The 26,529-nt window shown below is 54.3% G+C and overlaps 2 protein-coding genes across 3 annotated transcripts in view; both read right to left on the bottom strand.

The window, feature by feature from the left end:
* The window catches only part of LOC105483850 (zinc finger FYVE-type containing 28), a 147,526-nt gene that overhangs the window by 120,825 nt on the left and 172 nt on the right, over positions 1-26,529 (bottom strand). The gene's annotated exons all lie outside the window — the stretch shown is intronic.
* Positions 16,744-26,526, bottom strand: LOC139362461 (uncharacterized). The gene is made up of 2 exons (XM_071093916.1): positions 18,254-26,526; positions 16,744-17,809 (listed from the first exon to the last, which is right to left on the bottom strand). The coding sequence occupies exon 1, from the start codon at positions 26,124-26,126 to the stop codon at positions 25,011-25,013; it is 1,116 nt and encodes a 371-aa protein (XP_070950017.1). The 5' UTR covers positions 26,127-26,526; the 3' UTR covers positions 16,744-17,809; positions 18,254-25,010.

Below are 26,529 nucleotides of genomic sequence, written 5' to 3'. Positions count from 1 at the left end.
TGCAAGGCTCCGGAGACCTGCCTGTGGGCACGCAGCCTCCTCCGACCCCAAGCGCCCTCCTAAATGACCGACAAGGGGCCGTGCTCGCCTCAGCCCTCCCTCTGTGTTTCCTGATTTTCCCAGGTGCTCTCTCTCCCCTTCTGCTCCATTCCTGACTTCTGGATTTAGTGCCTTTTTATAATTCCGCGTCATCCCTGCTGCTGCTCATCACTGTTCCTTCCTCTTTCATGTCCTGGTGGTCACAGCCCACCTTCAGTGCTCCCAACCCGCGCTCATGTGTGGCGTAAGAGCCTCACGTCCACAGACTCGTTCCCTCCCTCCCGTCCTGGGGCCACTGTTGCCGCACGTTTACCTCTATGTACACAACAGACCCCACAATGCAAGGTTACTGTCAGGTCGGCTAGCACTAAGGAGGTCAATTACCTTTTTTATTTTATTTTTTTACTGTGGTAAAATGCAAATAACATAAAATTTGCCATTTTTACCATGCTTAAGTGTACAGCTCAGTGGCATTAAGCACATTCACATTGTTGTACAACCATCACCACCATCCCTCCCCAGAACTTTCTCACCTTCCCAAACTGAAATGTCCCCATTAAACTCCCCCCCACCCATTCCACCTCCCCTAGACCCTGGTACCCACCACTGTCCTTTCTGTATCTATAAATGTGACAGTTCTACGGCTTCCTGTAAGTCAATTCTCTTTTTTTTTTTTTTTTTTTTTTTTTTTTGAGACCAAGTCTTGCTCTGTTTCCCAGGCTGGAGTGCAGTGGCGCAATCTCAGCTCACGACAACCTCTGCCTCCTGGGTTCAAGCGATTCTCCTGCCTCAGCCTCCTGAGTAGCTGGGATTACAGGTGCACGCCACCACGCCCGGCTAACTTTTGTATTTTTAGTAAAGATGGGGATTCACCAGGCTGGTCAGTTCAAGATCAGCCTGGCCAACATGGCGAAACCCCACCACTATAAAAATACAAAACTTAGCCCGGTATGGTGGTGAGTGCCTGTAATCCTGGCTACTAGGGAGGCTGAGGCGGGGGCATCACTTGAACCCAGGAGGCAGAAGTTGCAGTGAGCCGAGATTGCACCATTGCACTCCAGCCTGGGTGACAGATCAAGACTCCATCCTCCCCCCTTCAAAAAAAGGGCGGGGGGGCATATTTTATGTTACCTGAATTCCACTTAATTACAAAATATAGCCTGGGGGGAATAAAGCAGCTCCCTGGGACGGTGCATCCCAGGCAGAAACCAGCCCCTCCACGGCCAGCCTGGCTGGATGGCACCATCTCCTCTCCCGCAAACCCTGGGAGAAACCAGCGCCTCCACGGCCAGCCTGGCTGGATGGCACCATCTCCTCTCCCGCAAACCCTGAGCTTCTCCCTAAACAAGTAGTGCCCAGTGATCACTCTCCAGCCCATCATAATCCAATGCGTAAGTACATCCTCTATCAGAACAAACATGACAACTACAGATGGGACAAAAAGTATGAATAGGTGGAACTCTCTAAAGTAAAAGTAAAATCACGTTACATTACTTCTTCTTTCATCCATGCTTAGCATGCATGGAATTTGGGAACAAACTCATTTAAAGCCGGTGTCTGCAAGCAGGTCTGGATAGATTCATCCTTTATAGCAAATAAAAATAAATTAAGGGTTACTAATAGACCATCCCTCTGCATTTTAGTGACTCTTAAATTGTATTAAATTATTTAAATACAACTAAATTTTGCAGGTCACAATGAATTGTTTATATCTTTTCTTACCGTCACCTAATTCTTCATGTAACTCCAAGGAAAAATTATCAAAGGAAACATTACGTTCTCTTTATTCTTCTCTCAAACTCCCACCTCCCAGCTCTTCCCATGCCCAATATTTAAACTGACATCAGTCGAAAAGCTCAGCTTTGGCCCTGTGAATTTAATGAGACTCGTGCTTCACACACCTCAGCTGTAAGGAATTTACAAAAATGCAGAAAAATATGCCCATGTAGAATTGACCCTGGCTGGAGTTAGAAGAAAAGAAAAGCTTTTATCTCTTTCCAGATTCAGACGAATATATAGGATCTTTTGCTCCTGTCTTGGAAAGAATTGGTTCACAAAGTTCCTCGTGTAAGGGCCGCAGGCTGCGTCTGCCCCTCCTTCGAGGACGCTGTCGTACTGATCATGGCCAGTCAATCCCATCTCATCTGCAGAGCCCCAGAGGAGACCCCCACAGCTCCTCGGCCCATGGAATGCAGGTTGTCGGTGGCACCTGAAATCTCACAGTGCCCGCTGCATAAAAGATCACTCCATTTATTTTCCTTTTCTAGACACAGAACACCTGCCTTCCCATTGTCAAATACAGAGTAATTCCAATACCTGAAACGCTTCCTGTTTTACACATAATGCCACAGGCAGCACTAATTTAAAACTCTTGGGCTGGGAATTCCTTGGAAGGCAGGCCACACAGGCCTGGAGACAGCTAATTCCCAACTATGCAGAAAAGTTAAAGGCTGTGCTAGTTATTTTGGCTCATGCCATGAGTCCCCAGAAGCTCACCACCTACTGTGCAGGGGGGTCCTGCCACAGCCACCCCTGCCCGCCCCTTGGCCGCTCGCACGCCTCCCACAGGCCCTGAGCCTGGCTCTCACAGCCCCTTCCAAAAGCTAGGTGGCAGCCATATGTAGCCCTGAAGCGTATTTTTGGTTGTTTTTGACTCTATAAAAAGGACATAACGCGTATGCAATATTTCGAGACTGGCTTTTTTCACTCCACATTAAGCTGCTGAGACTCCCGCCAGCCCCTTGCCGCTGCCCCTCCTCCTGCAACTGGACGCCCCCAGTTCACTCGGCCATGCCTGCGCAGTGGGGGACGGACTTCTGGGCTTTACTGCTGCGAGCAGAGCTGGCTGTGCGTGCCCCCAGGAGGCGTGTGCTAGTTTCTGTGGCTGCCGCGACAAATCACTACAAACTCCGTGGCTTAAGATGACAACATTCACATCTTACAGTTCTGGAGGACAGAATTCCAGCCTGTGTCTCACTGGGCTAGGACCAGGCGTCAGCAGGACCGTGTGCCTTCTGGAGGTTCCAAGGAAGAGTCTGTTTCCTTCCCCTTTCCAGCTTGCACAGCTACTTCCCGACGCACGGCCACCTGCCCGACCTTCAGAGCCAGCGGCATTGCATCTCTACAGCCTTCTTCCCAGGCCTGGCTCCTCTGACTCTCCTGTCCCCTTCTCCACTACTGAGGACTCCTGTGCTTCCTTGGGGGCCACCCAGATAATCCAGGAAAATCTCATGATCAGAAGGTCAACTGATGAGCAGCTGTAGTTCCATCTGCAACCTTCATTTCCCCCCGTAGATTCACGGGTTCCAGGGGTTCACACATGGACACCTTTGGGGGCAGTTATTCTGCCTACCGCAGGTGGCACAGCTGGGTCACCCACCCCAGCAGCCACGTCTGTGATCCCACGGCCACACCTGCTCCAATGCCCGGACCTGGAGGGCTCCTTCACGTTGCCAGCTGACTGGCAAAGGCGCTCTCTCACCGTAGACTTGAGTTACAATTCCTGGACCCCTAGACTGGCTGCGTTTCTCTTCACAGGGTGGTTGACCTCATGAGAAGGGTCATGAACCGCAGGTTATGATGGCTGCAGCTCTGGGCACATAAGGTCCTAAAACATCAACGCCTCCTTTCTAACAAGGCACATGCTTCCAGCCGCTTGGTCACAGGCGGGGGCCCGGGTGTTGGGTCACACAGGTCTGCGATCCAATCCTGTGAGCAGGCACCACTCTGCGCAGCTGCATCGACGCTTGACTGCGCGTGCACATGCTTCCATTACACTGTCGGCGGCCAGAGGCATCCTCGTCCTTGCAGCAACCCTGGTGCCAGCGGCAGATGCCAGCACCCAGCACAGTGGGTGGCACAGGGCAGGTGCCTCGCAAATTCAAGGAACTATCATGCAATCTCTTCCCTGCAAAGGGCAAGGCCAGCCCTCATGATACTCTCTCACTTCCCGTTAAAAATCCCACTGCATTAAGCCAGGAGAAGCTTCTGTCTTCTTTCCAGGAGTGAAATGAAATGGCACAGAGTTTAGTGAGGTGGCCTACAGTGAAACCCCTTTTGTTCAAGACTTAAAAGCATCATACCTAATACAATAATTGGCCATTCTCTCCTCAGCTTGAATTGCCAAGGTCACTGGTGCCCGATCCTGGCAGCTCCCCATCACTGCCATGCCAGTGGTACCCTGCAGGGGCCTCCCCCATCTCGGTTCCTTCTGCAGAACAGTCAGTCAGGGCACTGAACCTCAGGAAGGCACTGAACTCAATTTCCATGTTTTCTTTACTCAACTACTAAGAGAGGAATTCACACACGCTACCTAACATTTCATAATCCCTAACATACTCAACCACACTGTTTCTCATCCAAGAGCAGGCGGGCGTGCAAGGCGAAGGTTTTGCTTTACTGCAGACAGCACTGCTCCATCCAAGCCCTTCATAAGCCCCAGGAGGGATCCCAGCACTCTCCCCGCACACAGGCACCAGGTCCAGGTCATGGGAGCTGGAACAGTGTGAGGGGTGGGGACTCCGGCCTCTGCTCAGCACAGCCTGGCTGTCACACTCAGGTACAATGTACACCAGTCGTGGACCAGAGTCCCCAAAACTCCCTTGGTGACATCCCATGGCACCTGGAATTTTCAACCTGGGAGCAGGAAACAGGGGTTTCCTGAGATTCCCTCCCCACTTCCAGCTCTTCTCCAACCATGGTCACCAGGAATGCCAGGCCAGAAGAGGTGGCTGGACCCAACACGCCAGGGACAGCCTTTGACCGTGGTGCTGCCGCCCCACCCAGATAATGGTCCAAGACAGCAGGGGGGAGGCTCACAGGAGGCAGTGGGACTCTGGATTGGGGCGGGCTGTTTCTCACCCAAGGCACTGCTGACACTTGGCGCCAGGGGGTTCCTTGTCAGGGGCTCTCCTGTGCATTGTGGGATGGCTAGCAGCACCCCCACACTGCATGACAACGAAAAATGTCTCCAGACATCGCCCATGTCCCCTGGGGGTCCGAGTCAGCCCAGGTGAGACCCACTGGGTGAGTCTCTGCTAAGGCAGGATTTGAAGGGAGCTGATGGAGGAGCCATCCTGCAGAGGGGACCCAGGCAGGGGTGTCTGGGAAGCCGCAAGGAGCCCGGGTGGCTGAAACGGAGCAGAGACAGCTGGGGGAGGGTACCTGACCCTGAAGGGGCTTAACTCCAACTGACACAGAGTCACTGGGGGTTCCTGAGCAGCGAGGCGTGACCAGAATTGAACTGTGTGTTTCAACAATCACTCTGGCTGCCGTGCTGAGAACAGCCAAGTGGGGCAGGACAGGAGCCAGGGTAGAAGGAAGGAGGCCGGCTCAGAGGCGTCAGAGGCGACTGCCACGGCTGGAAATCGGGGAGGCATCGGAAGGGGTCGTCTCCTGCAAACATTTTTCTATTATTATGGTAAACTGCAGTGATTTAACATAACACAAAATCTACCTTTTAACCTTTTATGAGTGTACAACTCAGTGGTATTAAATGTTATTGCTGGGCTGGGCACAGTAGCTTGTGCCTATAATCCTAGCACTTTGGGAGGCTGAGGTGGGCAGATCACCTGAGGTCAGGTCAGGAGTTTGAGACTAGCCTTGCCAACGTGGTGAAACCCCGTCCCTACTAAAAATACAAAAAATTAGCCGGGCGTGGTGGCGGGCGCCTGTAATCCCAGCTACTTGGGAGGCTGATGCCTGAGAATCGCTTGAGCCGGGGAGGTGTAGGTTGCAGTGAGCTGAGAGTGCACCACTGTACTCCAGCCTGGAAGACACAGCGAGACTGGGTCTCAAAAAAAAAAAAAAAAAAATGTATTCACATTGCTGTGCAACCATCACCACCATCCCTCTCCAGAACTTTCTCACCTTCCCAAACTGAAACCCCGTCCCCATTAAACACTCCAGCGCCGCAGTGGCTCAAGCCTGTAATCCCAGCACTTTGGGAGGCCGAGACGGGCGGATCACGAGGTCAGGAGATCAAGACCATCCTGGCTAACACGGTGAAACCTCGTCTCTACCAAAAAATACAAAAAACTAGCCGGGCGAGGTGGCGGGCGCCTGTGGTCCCAGCTACTGGGGAGGCTGAGGCAGGAGAATGGTGTAAACCCAGGAGGCGGAGCTTGCAGTGAGCTGAGATCCGGCCACTGCACTCCAGCCTGGGCGACAGAGCGAGACTCCGTCTCAAAAAAAAAACTCACTCACTCCTACTCCCCTCCCCGGCCCCCACCGGACTACTTTCCATACCTATGAACGTCATGCCTCTAGGGACCTCATGTCGGTGGACTCAGACAGTATTAGTCCTTTTTTGATTTAGTCTTTTTCAGCAGAGTGTCCTCAAGGGTCACCCACGGCTTAGTATGTGTCGGAACATCCTTCCTTTTTAAGGCTGAATAATATTCCACCACATGAATACACCACATCTTGTTTATTTATTCACCCACTGACAGACACATGGCTATTCGGAATGACGCTGCTGCAAACGCACGTGATCCTGGAGACACTTTGGAGGCCACGCCTACAGGATGTGCGGAGGGATGTACGGTGAGATGTGCGGTGAGAAACCAGGGGGAGAGCCGAGGCGGGTTTCCAGGTGTGAGGCCCGGGCACCCATAGAAACAGCGATGGAGGAGAATGGAGGGGGTGGGGCGGGGGCAGGTGAGACGAGGGGGTCTGGTAGACATCCACATGGAGACACTGAGGGGGCAGCTGTCCTACGAGTGCAGCGTCAGGGCAGAGGCAGGGCACAAATGTGAGGCACCAAGGCCAAGGGACCTAGAGTTGGTGCCAGTGGATGGCCTGGCTCCACAAGAGGCCACGCGGGTGGGGAAGGCCAGCGCCCATGCTGGGGTGCAGGGCACCGACACGGGAGGCCATTGGTGACCCGATGGGTGGTCACAGTGGGCTGCTTGGGGGAGCGACCAGAACACAGAGCAGTGGGCTTGCATGAGGGCGCCCAGACAGCTTCTTCAAGGACTTCTGCTGAAAAGAGGGCCAGGAGCTTGAGAGATGGTAGTCAAGGAGGGCTGCTACATGGCTGCTGCTTTAGAGGCAGGAGAGGTCATGGCAGGTTTTCACCTCTATGGGAATCACAGACTGGGAGAGACTAGTACAAGAGACAGAGAGCACTGCAGGAAGCTCTTGAGTAGGAAAATAGGTGAGATCCAGCACAAGGCAGGGCGAGATCCAGGGCACAAGGTGGGGGCCGAGATCCAGGGTACAAAAGTGGGGCAAGATCCAGTACACAAGGCGGGGTGAGATCCAGGGCACAAGGGCAGGGGCGAGATCCAGGGTACAAAGAGGGGCGAGATCCAGGGCACAAGGTGGGGCCCAAGATCCAGCACACAATAGGTGGTGAGATCCAGGGCACAAGGGGAGGGCGAGATCTAAGGCACCAGGTTGGGTGGTGAGATCCAGGGCACAAGGTGGGGTGAGATGGAGGGCACAAGAGTGGAGGTGAGATTCAGGGCACAAGAGTGGAGGCGAGATTCAGGGCACAAAGAGGGGGCGAGATCCAGTGCACGGAGTCGGGTGAGACCCAGTGCACAACGTGGGGGTTGAGATCCAGCCCTGCACTGGGGGGTGCAGCAGGGGGTGTGGCTAACCACAAAGCTGCACCAACAGCCCATCCGTCCGTCCAATCCCATGTGTTCACGCCTTTCCCCCTGTCCAGAGGTGAAACCTCCGCCCCTCTTTGTGGACCTGGGCTGACCGTGACTTGCCCAGACTGTGAGAATGCCAGCATTCCCCTACCACACCCCAATCATGCTGCCCCCAACCATGTCCCCAAGCCAGCTATACCCTCGCAAGAAAGTACCCAGGAAGGCCGGGGCCTCTGACATCTGGTTCTCTGCCAAGTCCCAAGCTCAAAGCCTGGCACATCATACACACCCAGCTCATGTTTGTTGAATGAATACATGACTGTTTTAACTCTGTGCCTATTTTGAGATGGTCAGGGAGGGGCTCACTGTGTCCTTCCATTGCACCAGGTGGCCTACAGGGAAGCCACCTGCCTCCCACCCAGCAAGTGGTGACACTTGGATCCCAAGTGCAGAGCGGAGCGGAAGAAACAGGCCGGGCGCGGTGGCTCAAGCCTGTAATCCCAGCACTTTGGGAGGCCAAGACGGGAGGATCACGAGGTCAGGAGATCGAGACCATCCTGGCTAACACCGTGAAACCCCGTCTCTACTAAAAAATACAAAAAACTAGCCGGGCGAGGTGGCGGGCGCCTGTAGTCCCAGCTACTCAGGAGGCTGAGGCAGGAGAATGGCGTAAACCCGGGAGGCGGAGCTTGCAGTGAGCTGAGATCCGGCCACTGCACTCCAGCCCGGGCTACAGAGCAAGACTCCGTCTCAAAAAAAAAAAAAAAAAAAAAAAAAAAAGAAACAGCGCAGGCCCCCGACTTGGAGCAGAGCTCGGAGCAGGGCCCGGGACATCATCTGGACCCAAACGCTGCTGGACATGAGCTGTACCAGTCACGTGGGCCACATGGGGCTGGGTGCCCTGTCACCCACGTCAAAGCTTCCTCAGCAAAGGTGGAGGAAGAGGGCAGGGCACCCACTGTGGCCACCAAGAGGCACCACCATGTCCCTCCTCCTCAGAAAGGGGAGCCCGAGGAAATGCCGGCACACCACGCAGCATGCCCAGGGCGGACGGCCCCCGCTGCCGCTTCAGATGCTGCCTCTCCACATGCAGGGTCCTTCCCAGGAGTTCCTCAGGGCGGGCACAGAACCCTGACCCTGCATGGAGCTCCTGTGACATCGAGAGCCTGCAATATGCCTCGGGGAGCCACAGGTCATGGGGAATACATTTTTTTACTTGATTGCGCTTAATTCATCTACGTGCAAGGTCTTGGGGTTACCCACTTTTATACATAGCTGGTCTGGTCCATCGCAGAATGTCTAGAAGTACTAAGTGCCATCAATGATGTCCGTCAAGTTACTGTGTCGAGACACGCACACCGATTTCATCAAATTAACTCTCTGACAGCACACGTACAATGCTGACCTCCTCAAACATTACCAGTCTCGGCCCCTAAAACACAGGCATCTGCACCACAATTTGACAGTAGCCCAGGTCCCGAGCCACCACAGGAGGGAGTGTCATGAGGCCCCCAGACACCCCAGTTTGCCTGGGTATATTAGGGCTCTCTAGAGGGAGAACTAATAGGACAGATATATATAAAGGGGAGTTCATTAAGTATTAACTCACACAATCACAGGGTCCCACAATAAGCTGCCTGCAAGCCAAGGAACGAGGAGAGCCGAGTCCCAAACGGAAGAACTTGGAGGCCGATGTGCAAGGGCAGGAGGCATCCAGTACGGGAGAAAAACGTAGAAAGACGTAGGCTGGGAGGCGAGGCCAGTCTAGTCTTTTCACATTCTTCCGCCTGCTTTACATTCCATCCGTGCTGACAGCTGATTAGATGGTGCCCACCAGATAAAGGGTGGGTCTGCCTTTCCCAGCCCACTGACTCAGATGTTAATATCCTTTGGCAGCATCCACACAGACACACCCAGGATCAATACTTTGTATCCTCCAATCCAGTCAGGTGGGCAGTATTAACCGTCACACAGGGTGAAGAATTCCAGACCAAAGGATTCAGCTATTGATTGTGGTTGACTTACACTCTCTTTGTCCACAACGACTGGAGGTGGCGAACGTCACACACACCCTGAGAATGTCCCCAGGTGTGTGGGGGATGGAAACTGGCACCCGGGGAGGAAGGCTGGGCAGGTGGGCCATCAAGACTGGGGAACTCTCCCCAGTCCCCAGGGGAAACACCGGCTCCACGGAACTAAGGTGGGCCCCGAAGGGGATGGCCAGTGGGAGGTGAAGGCACTGATATTGCAGGGCCCTGCCACCTTGGATTGGTCACTGACAGTGCAGGGCCCTGCCACCTTGGATTGGTCACTGACAGTGCAGGGCCCTGCCACCTTGGATTGGTCACAGCTCACATGCAACGACAAATGGCCCAAGGGGGAGGTGCCGATTCATCCGGTGCAGAGCCACCCCAGGGGTGTCCCGGTTATGGGGGCGGGGCAGCACTGCCACTTCCATCTCGGGCAGGTGGGTGGGGCTACGGCAGGAGTCCAGGTGCCCGCATCCCACCCTCACAGCCTGTGCAGTGGGTGACCCAGGGCCCAGGCCGCAGGGACACACCCTCCCGGCTGGGCAGCACTCAGAAGCTGTCCTAACCACAAGATGCTTTCACTCTGACACCAGAGGGTGCTACCTGCCCCACCCCGTCCCCTCCTCCTCCTCCTTCTGGCTCTGTGAGTTCTAAGCCAGGCAAGAGAGTGTCTACAGAGAGGTTTTTCAGAGGGTAAAACTGCCTTTTCCACAGGCCTGCCTTTCTGGTCAAAGTCGCCAGGAGCCAAAAGGGGTGCCTCCTTGCGGTCCCCTCACCGCCCCACACCACAGTCCAACCCAAGAACCTCTACGATCCCCCACACTCGGGTGCAGAGTGGAGGCCACAGCTCCATGGGAGCCTCTTCATCCATCAGCAGCAAAACCCTCGGGGGTCCCAGTGGTAGCAGGGGTCCTGGCCCGAGACCTGGGCTGCATCATCTCCTCGCGCCTGTCTCATGAGAAAGACCTTTCAGACAAAACCAGCTCACTTGGCCCTCCCAGCGCTCCCTGAAGCCCCGTGTGCGCGGTGGTGGCCAGCCTGCGGGATTGCGGCGGGCAGCTCACGATGGCCCCGAGGCTTTGTCATGCTGCAGTCTCTGCTGTCAAGAAACACAGAGGAAGAAATCCTGGTCGTAGCAACTTTTAAAATCCTCCCCCTGGCGCTGGAGGAGGGACTTGCTCAGCTGGGTCCCCAACGAGCATGGAGCTCCACTGCCACCACTCCCCTCATGGCACCAGGCCCTGCACAGACAGTGCTGCATCTGGGAGCTCCTTTCAACCTGGGGACAGCCCTGCCGGGTGGCGGGGCCCTCCACCCCCGCTCCTCCCAAGGTCAGCTGCTCCAGGGCTTGGACCCAGTAAGTGGACCAGGCAAGCCAGCACCACCCCCGCCATCAGACACCGTCCCCACCCGCCTCAGGAGCAGAAGGTGCTGGAGGGCCATGTCCTGCAGCCTCCGCTTGGCTAGTCCCCAGAAGTCCTGATGGCTCAGCAAGAGCTGAATTAAGCAGAGCAGGCAACAACGGCAAAAACTAGCAGAACATCCTCACGCCGGGACTGCGTGTGAGGAAGACAGCACCAGCGTCACTGTTTCATAGTGGGATCCACAAAGCCCGGGAACGTGGCAGAAAACGTGGAGGCCACGCAGCAGAGAGCCGACGGGGAACGCGGTAGACAGTCGTGCAACAGCACTCAGACAGACGCCGAGAGAGAGGCTTAGGAGGGAATATTAACAACCTCAGCAGCTGAACCAGACGAATAAGCTTAGGTGTGTTTGCACTCTATTTACCACCCACATCTCATGATACACCAATGCTGGAATTTCAGCTCACTCTGCTCTCAGTCAGCCTCTCACTGCATGAACACCAGGGCAGCAGTCCCATCACTGACCCGTCCCTGCAGGGCCAGGCCTGCCCCCTCCACCGAGGCCCCCCATCCTAGCTCAGGACCCGGTCAGCTAACACCAGCATGGTCCTCACAGGACATGCCACCCACCGCCCATCTAGCACCCTCAGAAACAGGATCCCCATTTGGGAGTCTCCATGAGGCTGGCGTGCCATTACCCGTGTTTGAGAAAAGTCAAAGTACAATGCTGACCTCTCTGACAACGCAGGGCACGTAGAACAATCCACGTCCTTTCCCTGTGGCCGCCCGATGACCCCACTGGGCTGTGGCCCAAGCCTGTGTGACCCCAGCTGCCTTCTCCTCGGCTGCCGGGGCTGCCCTGAGCCCCAGTTCCTCACAGATGCCCCCACACTTCCAGGGCTGCAGCCAGGAGGGGACAAAGCCTGTACCCCAGCATCAGGTCTGCAGAGGGATCTGAGATGGGCAAAGGCCTCGGGGGACCTTGTCACTGCCACTCAAGTGGGGGCGTGGGACCTTCCATTGGGAGAAAGATGCAGTCACACACACAAGTGTCAACACGCAATATGAGCTTTCCAGAATTCTCGGAGCATGGCCCTGGCCAGCCCTGGATTGTGGTGGGAGGACATAGCCCCACTTTTGAAGACCTCCCCAGGCCTATGGTTTCAAGGGGTTTGACTTGATTTACAAGCACAGGAAACACGGGAGTCCTATCAGGGCACTCTGCTCACCAGGGCTGGGGCAGCCCAAAGCCATGGCACACAGTGGGGCCACAGATTCCCTCTCAGGCCCCTCACAGCACTCACCAACCCCGCCTCTGATGACCCACTCTCTGTCAAGAACCACAGTGGAAGCCAGCCGCAGTGGCTCACACCTGTAATCCCAGCACTTTGGGAGGCCAAGGCAGGCGGATCACCTGAGGTCAGGAATTCGACACCAGCCTGGCCAACATGGTGAAACCCCATCTCTACTAAAAACACAAAAAAATTAGCTGGGTGTGGTGGTCCCAGCTACTCAGGAGGCCGAGGCAGGAGAACAGCTTGAAACCGAGAGGCAAAGGTTGCAGTGAGCAGATATCGTGCCATTGCACTCCAGCCTGGGTGACAAGAGTGAAACTTCATTTCAAAAAAAAATAAGAAGAATCACAACGTGGAAAGCAGTTGGCAGTCCCTCAAAAAGCTGAAGATGGAGCTACACCGTAATTCCATCCGAGCACCTCCCCAAGAGAATCAGATTACAAAGATGCGAACACACACGCTCATGCTAGCGTCATTCATGACAGCCAAAAATGGAGACTACTCAAATGTCCATCAGCAGGTGAATGGAAAACAAAAAGTGGTCTGTCCACTAATGGAATATTATTCAGCCATAAAAATGAAATGCTAATACATGCCACAACACGGATGAAACTGGAAGAAGTCAGACACAAAAGGCCCCACAGCATGCAATTCCTTCTAGATGTCCAGAAAAGGCAAATCCGCAGACAGAAAGCCGACTGGAGGTTCCGGGGGCCAGGGGCAGGGTGAGTGGGGAGTGACTGACTACATAATAGAAACGGGGCGTTTATAGAGGATGATGAAAAGTTTTGAAACCAGAGAGAGCCAATGACTGCACCACACTGTGAATACAGGAAGTATCACTGATGGCTTGCTTTCAGTGGTTGCCTATATATTCTATGCATTTCACCCTCTCAGTCTCACTTTTTTTTTTTTGAGACAGGGTCTTGCTCTGTCGCCCTTGCCCAGGCTGGAGTGCAGTGACACAGTCATAGCTCACTGCAGCTTCAAACTCCTTGGCTCAAGCGATCCGTCCCCCTTGGCCACCCAAAATAGGTGGGATTATAGGCATGCGCCACCATGCCCAGCCACACTTCAATTTCTTTTTTTTTTTTTTTTTTTTTTTTTTTGAGACAGAGTGTCGCTCTGTCGCCCGGGCTGGAGTGCAGTGGCCGGATCTCAGCTCACTGCAAGCTCCGCCTCCCGGGTTCACGCCATTCTCCTGCCTCAGCCTCCCGAGTAGCTGGGACTACAGGCGCCCACCACCGCGCCCGGCTAATTTTTTGTATTTTTTAGTAGAGACGGGGTTTCACCGTGTTAACCAGGATGGTCTCGATCTCCTGACCTCGTGATCCGCCCATCTCGGCCTCCCAAAGTGCTGGGATTACAGGCTTGAGCCACCACGCCCGGCCTCAATTTCTTAAAAGATTAAAATAGGCCGGGCGCGGTGGCTCAAGCCTGTAATCCCAGCACTTTGGGAGGCCGAGACGGGCGGATCACGAGGTCAGGAGATCGAGACCATCCTGGCTGACATGGTGAAACCCCCTCTCTACTAAAAATACAAAAATTAGCCGGGTGTGGTGGCCTGGCCTGTAATCCCAGCTACTCAGGAGGCTGAGGTAGGAGAATCACTTGAACTCAGGAGGCAGAGGTTGCAGTGAGCCAAGATCATACCACTACACTCCAACCTGGGCCACAGAACGAGACTCCATCTCAAAAAAAAAAAAGGAGGAAAGGAAAGGAAAGAAAAGGAAAAGGAAAAAGAAAAGGAAAAGGAAAAGGAAAGGAAATTAGCCAGTCATGGTGGCACCTGCCTGTAATCCCAGCACTTTGGGAGGCCGAGGCAGGTGAATCACTTGAGATCAGGAGTTCAAGACCAGCCTGGCCAACATGATGAAACCCCATCTCTGTCAAAAATACAAAAATTAGCTGGGTGTGGTGGTGTATACCTATAATCCCAGCTACTCGAGAGGCTGAGGCAGGAGAATCACTTGAACCCGGAAAGCAGAGGTAGCAGTGAGCCAAGATCATGCCACTATACTCCAGCCTGAGCCACAGAGAAGACTCTGTCTCAAAAAAAAAAAAAAAATACCCACTGGGAAGGGGCTGCCCGAGAGCTCCTGTGACTGAGACTAGGACTAAAAAGGTGGGGCAGGGAGGCCTGGGAGCCGCCAGTGTGCAGCAGGAAGCCAGCCCCTCCCTGTGGGGAAACATGCTGTCATTTTGCTTTGAGCTCCGTGCTTACCTGACACAGGGAGAAAGAACTTCACTTCCTTGCTTTTGGTAAAGGCCTGGTTCACCTTTTCTGCCCCTTTCCTTTCAACCTTTCTGCGGAAGCTGTCTTGTGGACGTGTCTCGTCAACAGCACAAGGCCGGATTGTTCAACGCACAAGTGCACTCTCAGTCTCTGCCTGGGAGGTGGGTTTGCTCCACTCACTGTGATTCCCGATTTATGTGCAATTATTTCTTCGGCTTTATTTTTTGCTTTTTGTTTGTTGTGCTTTGCTTTGCTGCCCTCTTCTCATCCCTTCCTGCTTTGATTGAATTCTTTCCTTTATTCTCCTTCCTCCCTCTCCTGGTTTAGAAGTTATCCCTTCTCTGGGACTGTTATCCTAGTGCCTGCCCTGTGGTAATTCACACACTTAGCTCATGGTCTCAAATCCAGCCTTATCGCAAATCATCAAAGACCTCAGCACCAGCTCTGATTGCTGTCCAGGCTTGCTGTCCAGAATTTCTACTCCCCCTTGCCAGGAGCACGGATGCTCACGCTCCCCAAGGTGACTGCTGCTCCCATCTACCCACTCCCTGCCCGACTCCTGTGCCCACCATTGCACCTTGCCTCCCACTCCCTCCTTCTGACTTTGATTCTCCTCTTGGAGTACATTTTCCAGTACTTCTTCAGCAAAGATTTGGGGGCGGTTACTTTTTTGTCTTCATCTAAAACTGTCTTCCATTTTGCTCCCCTCCACGAATGGCAGCTCAGCTAAGCCCAGAACTCTGCTCTGACTTTGCTCCCTGTGGCCCTTGAAAGATTTTGCTCCACAGTCCTCCGGGCCTCCAGTATTCAGCCAGTCCAGCAGAGGCCCCTGTGAGATTGTGGCCCGTCCCCTTAGGCCCCTCGGATGCTCAGAATGCTGTGCCACTGATCCCATCTGGGGTGTGGGCTTATGAACCTGATGATTCAACTCAGGAAGACTCTCAGCCGTGAGTGGAAAACAGCCTCCTCTCTCTCCCTGCTCTTGCTCCTGAAGTCCCAGGAGTTGCATCTTGAACCTTCTCATCCCTCCGTGCCTCAGAAGCTCCCACAATTGCACAGGCTGGAGTGTAATGGCGCAGTCTCCGCTCACTGCAACCTCCGCCTCCCAGATTCAAGAGATTCTCCTGCCTCAGCCTCCTGAGTAGCTGGGATTACAGGCACGCACCACCACACCCAGCTAATTTTATATTTTTAGTAGAGACAGGGTTTCACCATGTTGGCCAGGCTGGTCTCGACCTCCTGACCTCGTGATCCACCTGCCTTGGCCTCCCAAAGTGCTGGGATTACAGGCGTGAGTCACCGCGCCTGGCCTGCCTTGTGGTTTCTATCCTCAGTCTCTTGGCTTGGTTTGAGCTTATGCATGCCAGAGTGTGTGCTCATGGAGAAGCCCACCCAGACGAAGCCCATCTAGATGATGATACCCCACCCAGACGAAGCCCATCTAGATGATGATACCCCACCCAGACGAAGCCCATCTAGATGCTGATACCCCACCCAGACGAAGCCCATCTAGATGATGATACCCTACCCAGACGAAGCCCATCTAGATGATGATACCCCACCCAGGTAAGCCCATCTAGATGATGATACCCCACCCAGACGAAGCCCATCTAGATGATGATACCCCACCCAGACGAAGCCCATCTAGATGGCCCCACACAGTAAGCCCTGCCCATAGAAGCCCCACCTAGATGAAGCCACGCCCAGGTGAGCCCCACCCAGAAGACCAGCACCCCATGGGCTGATGCCCCCAATCCTGACGGGGGGCAGCAGTGATGGTTTGAAGCTCTCAGTTCCAGGTGGTTTCTAAGTGGACCCTTGGACCCTCCCATGTTCTCAAATTTAGGTTTTAGTTTCCTCTTATTCCTGGCACTAGGGGTTACGCCTTCTCTTCTGCAAGCTCAGTACTTTTAAAAGTGTTTTCGTGATTTTATGCAACATTCCTGGGCACCTCGCAGTGGGGAGGTCTGCCTTTACACGGTCTGCAATACAGCCCTGAACGCCCCTGGCCCCCCACCCTGACATTCCCCGAGGAGTTGCACGGCCATCAAACACACTGTCCAAACCCCAACTCCTTCACCCCCACCCCCACCCTCCACCCTGCAGCTCCTCTTCCGGGCTCCCCATCCCCAAACAGCACCCCTGCCCCACCCAGATCCTACCCCCTCCAGGCCCAGATCTATCCACTTTCTCCATCCAGAGTTGCCTGCTGCCATCCTCGCTGGAATCCCCGCCACCCACCAGTCGCAGCTTCCAGTCTTGTCTCTCCCGCAGCAGGCCTGGAAGGACCCCACAAACAGCAGTGCTGACCCCATCATGCCCCCTACCTTCTGTGCCTGTGACCCATCCCCAGGCAACCTCCCAACTCCATCTGCAGCGACCCTACCTTGTCCCCTGTGCTCCAAGTGCACCGAGGCTTTCAGGCTCCCCGACCCATACTCCCTTGCCATTCACATCTCAGCAGCCCCCTCGCCCCCACTCTGCTGGCTGTCCCTCCGATCCCTGGCTCAGGCAAGGCCCACATGGCCTGACAGCCTTGGAGCTTCCCACTGGGCAGCCCCTGCCGGCGCTGTGAGAAGGCTGAGTCTAGCACACCCATGGTGGGGTCGGGGGGGCTCGTCCCTGCAGGCAGCTCTGTGGGAGGAGGTTGGTCTGAGAAATTTGTCAGAACTACCCAACCATGATGAGTCCCAGACACAGAACTCCTTCACGCTGTCTGCTGGAAGCCCCAGGACAAAGGTCCCGGCAGCAGCCCAGGGTGGGAGGAGAGGCTGGGCTGGGACTTGAGGATCCATCTTCAGAGGCCAGGAAGATGCCCCAGCCAGGTAGCCTCAGTCAGCAGGCCAGACTGGCAGGGTGCCTTCCAAACCCCCAAGTCAGCTGCCTTCCCCAGAAAGCCAAGCTCGGGAACCGTGGCCCTGGGCCTATTTTCCTATTTTTTTTCACTCAGGGGCAAAACACCTTTTCCCTTGATTATCTGTTAACCTCAAAAACTGCTACAATTCCTTTTTTTTTTTAACTGAGGTGAAATCCACACAACATACAATCAGCCATCTTAGAGGGTACAATTCAATGACATTTACTGCATTCGCAATGCCTCCCAACCATCACCTCTCGCTGCGTCAAAACCTTTTCATCACCCCAAAAGGAAACCCCATGCCCTGTAAATCGTCACTCCCCATTTCCACTTCCGCTCTCCAGCCCCTCACAACAGCCAGTCTGCTTTCTGTCTCAATGGTTCTGCCTCTTCTGGACATTTCTTTTTTTTTTTTTGAGACGGAGTCTCGCTGTGTCTCCCAGGCTGGAGTGCAGTGGCGTGATCTCGGCTCACTGCAAGCTCCGCCTCCCGGGTTCACGCCATTCTCCCGCCTCAGCCTCCCAAGTAGCTGAGACTACAGGCGCCCGCCACCATGCCCGGCTAGTTTTTTGTATTTTTAGTAGAGACGGGGTTTCACCATGTTAGCCAGGATAGTCTCGATCTCCTGACCTCGTGATCCACCCGCCTCGGCCTCCCAAAGTGCTGGGATTACAGGCTTGAGCCACCGCGCCCGGCCTAGTTTTTTGTATTTTTAGTAGAGACGGGGTTTCACCATGTTAGCCAGGATAGTCTCGATCTCCTGACCTCATGATCCACCCGCCTCGGCCTCCCAAAGTGCTGGGATTACAGGCTTGAGCCACCGCGCCCGGCCTCTTCTGGACATTTCATAGAAATGGAATCACACAAGATGCAACCTTTCGCAACTGGCTTCTTTCGATTAGCATCCCGTCTTCCAGGCTCGTGGCGATGGCTTGTATCAAAACATCCTCCCCTTTTTTTTGTTGTTCATTTTTTAAATTTTTATTTATTTATTTATTAATGAGACAGAGTCTCGCTCTGTCCCCAGGCTGGAGTGCAGTGGCGCCATCTCGGCTCACTGCAAGCTCTGCCTCCCGGGTTCACGCCATTCTCCTGCCTCCAGCCTCCCAAGTAGCTGGGACTATAGGTGCCCGCCACTACGCCCGGCTAATTTTTTTGTATTTTTAGTAGAGACAGGGTTTCACTGTGTTAACCAAGATGGTCTCAATCTCCTGACCTCGTGATCTGCCGGTCTCAGCCTCACAAACTGCTGGGATTACAGGCGGGAGCCACCACACCTGGCCAGAATATCCTCCTTTTCTAATGCTAGTATCACGCCATGGTGCGGAGGGACCACAGTTATCTGTTTCCCCCTTTTGGCTGTTATGTATAGAGCTGCTATGAACATGAGTGTACAATTCTTTTTTTTTTTTTTGGGTTTTTTTTGTTTTTGTTTTTGTTTTTTGAGACGGAGTCTCGCTGTGTCTCCCAGGCTAGAGTGCAGTGGCGTGATCTCGGCTCACTGCAAGCTCCGCCACCCGGGTTCACGCCATTCTCCCACCTCAGCCTCCCAAGTAGCTGAGACTACAGGCGCCCGCCACCACGCCCGGCTAGTTTTTTGTATTTTTAGTAGAGACGGGGTTTCACCATGTTAGCCAGGATAGTCTCGATCTCCTGACCTCGTGATCCGCCCGCCTCGGCCTCCCAAAGTGCTGGGATTACAGGCGTGAGCCACCGCGCCCGGCCAGAGTGTACAATTCTTAAATGTATCTGACATTTAAGTAGTTGATTCTGCTTTTAGGTGTTTTTTGTAATCATGATATCCCTAAAAATAATTGGAAACATTCTCAAAAACTGAAATCCAAAGAAAAAAAAATTGCCCTAAGGCCACCATCCTGGGTGTGTTAGCCCAGTCTCCCCAAGAAGCCAGTGTAAAATAGCACCCCATCTGGTGCGGGAGAGCCAGGGCCAGCACAGCTGGAGCAAAACCACACCCATGGCAGAGACTGAGAGAGCCAGCCTTGCAGTTTGGACCCACGCTCCTCAGCCATGGAGGGCGCCCCACTTGATGTGCCCCTTACACCCCCTGCCTCCCTCCAGCACGAAAACAATGAGAAATGGAAGAGCTTCAGAATACTTACTGTAAGAAGGAAAAAATCATTCCATTCATCTTATCCAACTATTCTACATAAATTACCATAACATAAAATGTTCTATTCTACTTGTGCTTAATCTATTCAGATCAGTCAAAAAATATCCATTCACTTTTGTCTTCCTCCTTCAAACACTTGACTTGCCCATCAATATCTAAGTTTTTTTTGCAATCCAACTGAACAAAGCACAAAAGTAATCGTTTCACCAAATGGGACTCATGTAAAATCCGATGACAGTCCAGTTCCTTCCTGCAGGAAAGGAGACTTTGCCTGACAAACGCGGGTGCCAGCCCTGGGGTCCCACGGACCTGAGTCCTCCTGGCTGTAGAGGTTCCAGCAAAGTGACTTGTCCTGAGACCCCATTTGTAAAACAGGGTGCATCAGCATAGTTTAAAGATTCACAAACGGCCCTCAAACCTCAGTGCCTTAACGGATAGAAGTTTATCCCCCTCACATCACGGTGCAGGGTGAGTGCACCCCAACCCCTTCCCCGCTGCCACCCCAGAGCCCTGGAGTCCTCTCCTAGGTCCTGAGCATCCAGACAACAAATGGGGCACGGGCCATGGGAGGACAGCATGAGAGGTTTGGGGATCAGTCCGACATGGTGAACCCCATTGCTGCCCACACCAGCTGCAGTCAGCCCTGGTCCTGTCAACCACAGATGAAGCAGGTCTTCGTGTGGTGGGTGACATGACAGCATCTCTCCCCTGGGGCGCGGGCAGGGGCAGTGCACATCCTTCATCCTCAGGGGGACATGTAACCAGGCCTGTGGGGATGCCTGGGGCGCAGGCAGGCGCAGGGCGGCATCCTTCATCATCAGGGGGACCTGTAACTGGGCCCACAGGGATGCCTGAGGTGTCCTAAGTCAGGGTCTGTTCCCAGCAACCAAGCACCTGCCACCCACCAGAAAAAGGCGCAGGGGTGTCAGGCCCCCACTGAGACCCTTTCATTCCCAGAATGGCCTGGCTGGAGGAACTGGAAGCTGTGATGGTCTCTGGGACTCCAAGAAATACTGACATGAAACCCTAAGTAGCTAAATGTTGGTTGTGTGGAAGTCCCCGCGTGCTTACACCACCCACTGGTTCTCCCAGTATTGACTGGGGTCAGTGGTTAAACTGTTCCTGTGAGTCTTGGACAGAGATGGTCTCCTCACATGCTCCCAACAATTCCACAAGGCAGGTCTCAGCATGCCCACCTGACACTAGGGAAACTGAGGCACAGGTGTGGGAGGGACAGGAATCCCCAGCCAGGCCCTGGAGCTCCCATGCTACTTAGACACATGGCCAGCAACCACTGAAGACAAGAAAACACTGGGGAAGCACTGAAACCCACAGTCTTCCCAGCATTTATTTTTCTTTGAACTGGAATCAGCTCACCATTATTCGCCTTTGCACCCGGCACACCCTGTAGCTGCACAAGGCTGTCAACTCAAACGAAACCACACCCTGGCCGTCACTTACCAGCTCTCAGATGTGCACTTGCACACATTTAGAGCAAGCACACCCGGTATTCTGGGAATTCTTGGTGGCTGAAACCGGCCACTGAAGCCTCCTTAAATTACCCATCTCTCCTCTTAAGGTCGAATAAAATGACCTAAAAACACTGAGCCTGTGGGGGAGGACACTGGGGCCCTGCTTCCCTCCCCTATCTGTCCTGCCTGCTGAGTCCAAATACCAATTATGTGAAGCTCTTGACTCCCTGCCTCCGACTCGCCCATTTAACAGAAACCATACCAGACGTTTCCAGTAAGTACTCTGCCCTGCCCTGCCAGGGAAGGAGAGCCCTGAGTGATGACAGCGTCGGCACAGCGAGTGATGCTCGCCCTCTGTCTGCAGCCCAGGCTCTTAATTGCCCTGCAAATGCCGCTGGCACAGGGCAAGGCATGTGAGGTCCCACACTCCCCCGACCACAAACAGAAACCTCAGCAAAGCGCAGGAAATGAGCTGTGAGCTGCCCGCTGAGAGTCACTTCCTAGGAGGCCAGGGAGCAGGTTCTACAAAGCCACTTTAAGAGCAGATGGACTCTCAGGCGTCCGCACTGCACTCCTGCTGACCACAGCCTGAGTGCTGATGTGGAAAGGAAGGCTCTCTGGGAGGGGTAGCATGACCTGGATGCAGAGCCGGGGGAGTCCCAGAGCCCTCTGAATTCAGAGAACCCCATGCAACAGAGAGGGACCGGTGTGCAGGGCCAGCCACGCCTACTCTGACTCAGCGCTGCCGAGCATCCTCCCAGGACTTCCCGAGCCCCCTCCGTGCCAGGCGCCCGCCAGGAGAGGGAGCACCGCCGGGCTCAGCCTGTGCAGCATCCGGAACGCTGACTTTCCAGCAGCTCATCTCAGAGAGAAACGTGCCAGACCAAGGACAACCCCCTGCCACAGCTGGGCACTTGGAGTTTATCAGTTGAAAACTAATTCATCAGTAGCCTGGCTAGAAGTTATCACTCAAATCCCAAGCCCCTGGAACAGGGTCTGCGCTTGGCATGGGGCACGGACACAGTGCTGTAGGGACAGCAATTCATTTCCCAGGTGACGCAAAGCAGGGAAGTCGAGGCACATGCTGGTGACTGCCCTCTCATAGGTCCCACTGGTGCCAGGTCCCAGTCTCCATCAAGACCCCTCCCACAGCATTCCGAACCCCAGCTGTGTAGTTCTGGGGGGTCTCTGTCATCATCCCTCACCCTCAGCCACCAGTGGGGAGCCCTGAAAGGAGGACCAAGTTGCGCCTCATCTCTGCACATCAGGACCAAACAGATATATCCAGACCTTGCCCCACCCCCAACTCTGGGGCCCGCCCCCATCTGCCAGTTCGTTTCCAGGGTGCCGCCCCTCTCAGCCAGGTGGCCAAGGTACAGAGTGCTGGCCACCAATGAGCAGCTCTCTTCAAGGGCCCGTGACCAAGTGGGCTGGAACCCTGGAAATCCTCGGATGACTGAGGCGGGGTTAACACAAGAGCCGAAGGGCAGGAGGTCCTATGCTCAGTACTGCTCAGTCCTATGCTCAGTACTGCTCAGTCCTAGCAGGTTCCCACAAAACATGCCAGTGGGGTTGGCCCCCAGGTGGATTTTACCAAACCCAAAGGGTTCTTCTTTTATAAAGCACACACACCCAGCAAGTCACTCAGGCTTCTCTTGGCAAAGGCCATGTCATTGCTAATCGGGGCCCGGAATGTTTACGGGAAGTTGCCGAATACATATCACTCAGTAAGGCAGATTTAAAGGAATGTTCTCCTACATAGCGGGAGGACAAGAAAGGTTAATAGCCCCCACTCTGAAAACGGTCTGGGGGGGCAGACAAGCGAGCTCTTCTCAGAGTGCAAGGTTGAGCATGGTAACCAGCCATACAAGAACGACCCCATCCACCTGGCCAGCATAACCCACCGAGGGTCAATTCCTCCTCAAAGATGGGAAACACAAATTCATCCTGGGTGATTATTAATATGCTCTTTGGTGATGGCCAGGAAATCTTGCCCAGGTCCAGGTAAGTGTCCAGATCCCTTTCCCCCGTGCCGGGAGTTCTCACCTCCTAGTGACCAGGAACCTCTAGCCAGGTCAATCAATAGAAAGTCATAACCAAGCAAGAAACACAGCACTGACACTTTTGTTTCAAATGAAGACATCAACCATGCCAAAATGGTTTGCCTTTCTAAAGCATAAACTCTCTTGAAAAGACTTTAAAGAAAAGCAAGAAAGTATTTCACCAACATCAGTAAAGCAGGACAAGCTGACAGGTTTTCCTGCACGTCTCTTCCAGGTAGTGTTCAAAGTCAGGATAATACTTAAAAGATCTGAACACTTAACACCAAGAAAAATCATATTGGTGTTTAAAAGACTGATTAAGAAAGTGAATAGAAATACAATTTGCAAATGTCATTTTAATGTTAAACTTTTGTATTATTCATCAGGCATTCTTTTACTCAACTTAGGTAGCTAATGTAGTAGCTAATTTTTATTCAGATATCAAAATTTATGTCACACAGGAATATTTTTAAGCATTTCCAACTGCTTTTTAAAACTATAAGAATGGTGAATAATATTTTCATTTCAGAGTATTTTCCACCATATTGTAACGAACAAGGAGCTCAGTGTTGGCCAGGCACAGTGGCTCACACCTGTAATCCCAGCGCTTCGGGAGGCTGAGGCAAGAGGATTGCTTGAGGCCAGGAATTTGAGTCCAGCCTGGGCAACATAGTGAGACCCTGTCTCTACAAACACACACACACACTTAAAAATTTATAAAAATAAGCTCACTGTGCAGTTTTAAACCAAAGCAGGAATTCAATTAAAAATTCAGTTTGAATTGTACATCTATCTAAATAAAGTGGGAAAAAAAATTCCTAACTGCAGGCAACAGTCTCCCCCAGACACATCCTCCCACATTTAACGTTTAACACTTCAACTCTTCCAGGCCCAGAATCTTCCCAGGACTGACTTTGTGCTTATTTGTGCCAAAATGTGTTAAATTAGACAAGAAGGAGAAGCATAAAATTCAATTCATAATCCAAGACAAGAATCTGAGCTTTGGTTTGAAAAATGAAAAGCTCTGGAATGACATAACATACTCCAACCCTTCAAACAATCAAGATATTTAACTCCAAAGACAGATCTCAAATAAGAGACAGCCCAAGTTCAGACTGCCCACAGGGCACCAGCTCCCAGAAAATGCCATGCCATGGCCGGAGACAGATCTGAGTTGGAGATACGCCTCAAGTCCAGAGCTCTGGAGCTAGTACCAGACAGCATGCGGGGAGAAGACAACGAGAAAAAGGAGAGGTCCAAACGAATCCTGTTTCCTCCCTTCTCCAGAGGCACACAGCTCTGGGCTGACTCCTGGGATCAGCTGATTCACTGGCGGTGCCCTCTCAGTGCCTGCCCCCTGCCTGGAAAGCCAGCTGTCTGCTGAAGACGAAAAGTTAGAAACACAATTCCTAATTCTTGGGACAACCTCTAGTATCATGTTCTACCTTTAAAGTGTCTTCCCTAAACGAAAACAGACAAGGCCATTCTGAAATTACTCAGCTACTTATGAAACAGAGTCTACAATTATTTTTCCTTCCTTTTCAACACAATTAGGAGGGTGTCCCCCCCAAATGCGGCCTCTTCCACAGCCACGTCCGGAGGGGCATCCCCTAGTGTCCCAGCAAGTGCTTTCAGCGACACCAGAATGTTACTTTAAGACCTGAGACACCTTTCTCCAGCTGCCTCCCGCCTTGTGTCACAGAAAATAATGCTGCTGCACGCTCTCAAAACGCCGTTTTACAAGCCGACTTGGTTTTCCGTAACTGGTGAGGAAAAGTCACTGGAACCAAACGCCACTCATACAGCTATCCAGAGGCCACCGCCCTCCCCCGGCAGAGGCGCATGGGGGCAGCAGGCAGGACCGAGAGGGACTCGGAGGCGCCGCAGGAGGAGAGGCTGGGCGCAGACGGCTCGGCCCCAAACCACACCCAGCGCTAGGAAGCTCAAGGCTCCGGACGAACCCTTAAGAAGTCGCTGCTAGGGGCAGGGAGGTTGGGAGAAGGGAGTGCCGCCACAGGAACCCTGAATCCCCTCCCGGTCAGGCTAAGGCCGAGCATGTACCGTAAGCCCTCAACCCAACACTCCTGCAACGACAAATAGAATTCCCCGACCTCAAAGGCGTGAAGCACGCGCCCTTCTGGGCCCTGAGTTCGCCCTCGAACCTCCGTGCCGATCTTCCAAACCCACCTCCCGCCTTCCTGGAATGGGCGCACGCGAGGCACGGATTTCAGGAAATCTCCGCCGTGACAGCTCACCCACGGTGGAGGCGGCGGTCTGGGACGCTGGACGGAGAAAGGTGGCCAGCGGAGGGGTGGGTCGGCAACGCAGTGGCCTTGGATATCCGAGCTGCCCGGACGCAGCGCTGGCCCCACTCCCGCCCTTGGTCGCCGCGGTGACCCCACCCGAGCCGTGCCCTCTCCCAAGATCTCAGGGCCAGGGCCTCCCCGCTGCGCCGGCCCCAGGGTGCCACCCTCGGACGCCCAGATGCGCCCTGGACCCTGCGCCGGGATCCCGAGCACCGCCGCGCCTCTACCCCGCGCCGAGCGCGCCCGGCCCTGCTCCGGCTGCAGCGGACACGAGCCCCAAGCGGGCGGCGGGGACGCAGCGCCTGCAGTGCGACTGGCGCAGCCGCCGAGGCACGGAGAGCGCCGCCCGGACCCCGACCCCATGGCGCTAGGAGGGCCGCGGGCGCGGGCTGTGGAGCCGCACCTCCAGCCCCGCCAAGGCTGCTGGCCACCGGCGCGCTCGTCCCAAGGGCTGGGCGGAGGACCTGTCCCGGATTCCAGAGGACGCGGGTGGGGAAGGGACAAGGATGGGGACAAGGGAGGGGACGCCAACTGGGCCGAGGTGTGGGTCAGTCCTGGTTCGGGAAGGGAGGCCGCCATCAGGATCCTCTCTGGACTCGGAAGGACGGGTCTGCCCTGGACCCAGGGATTGGGAAATGTGGCTTCTCTCAGAACCTGGGGAAGTGGGGAGAGGGTCTGTTCTGGAGTGCGGAGGGAGGTCCATTCCCGGCCCAGGACAATGGGGGTGGGGGCAGGAGGGGAATGAGGGAGCATCCCTGGTTCAGGGAGGGGAGACGGATAAGTAGTAGGGGTTCTGCTCCAGGCCCGCGGGCTGGGGACCACGAAGTGTAGGAGGGCACCGTCCAGGACCGGGATGAGGAGAGAGAGGGGCCCGTTGTGGCCCTGGAAAAAGGGAGAGGGAAAGTGCTCCCGGCCCGAGAGGAGGAGCAGGAGGGTCAGTCCTGGACCTGGGATTAGGAAGCGAGGAGGGACGTTCGGACCCGCCCCAGGGACAGGGCGATGAAGGTCTGTCCAAGTCGCGGAGTGGAGGGAAGTATGTCGGCGGTGGGGGAAGAGGCCGGCCACGGACAGGAAAAGGGGGTCCGTCTCGTAGGGGGGACGGGCGGTCCTGGGGAAGGGAGAGGCCTCGGCGCGGGGAGCATCCGGCCCGAGCGGG

The sequence above is a fragment of the Macaca nemestrina genome, chromosome 3 (genome assembly GCF_043159975.1).
Source record: "Macaca nemestrina isolate mMacNem1 chromosome 3, mMacNem.hap1, whole genome shotgun sequence".
NCBI lineage: Eukaryota > Metazoa > Chordata > Mammalia > Primates > Cercopithecidae > Macaca > Macaca nemestrina.
The sequence above is the reverse complement of the archived record's forward strand: the minus strand, read 5'-3'. Positions and strand labels throughout refer to the sequence as shown.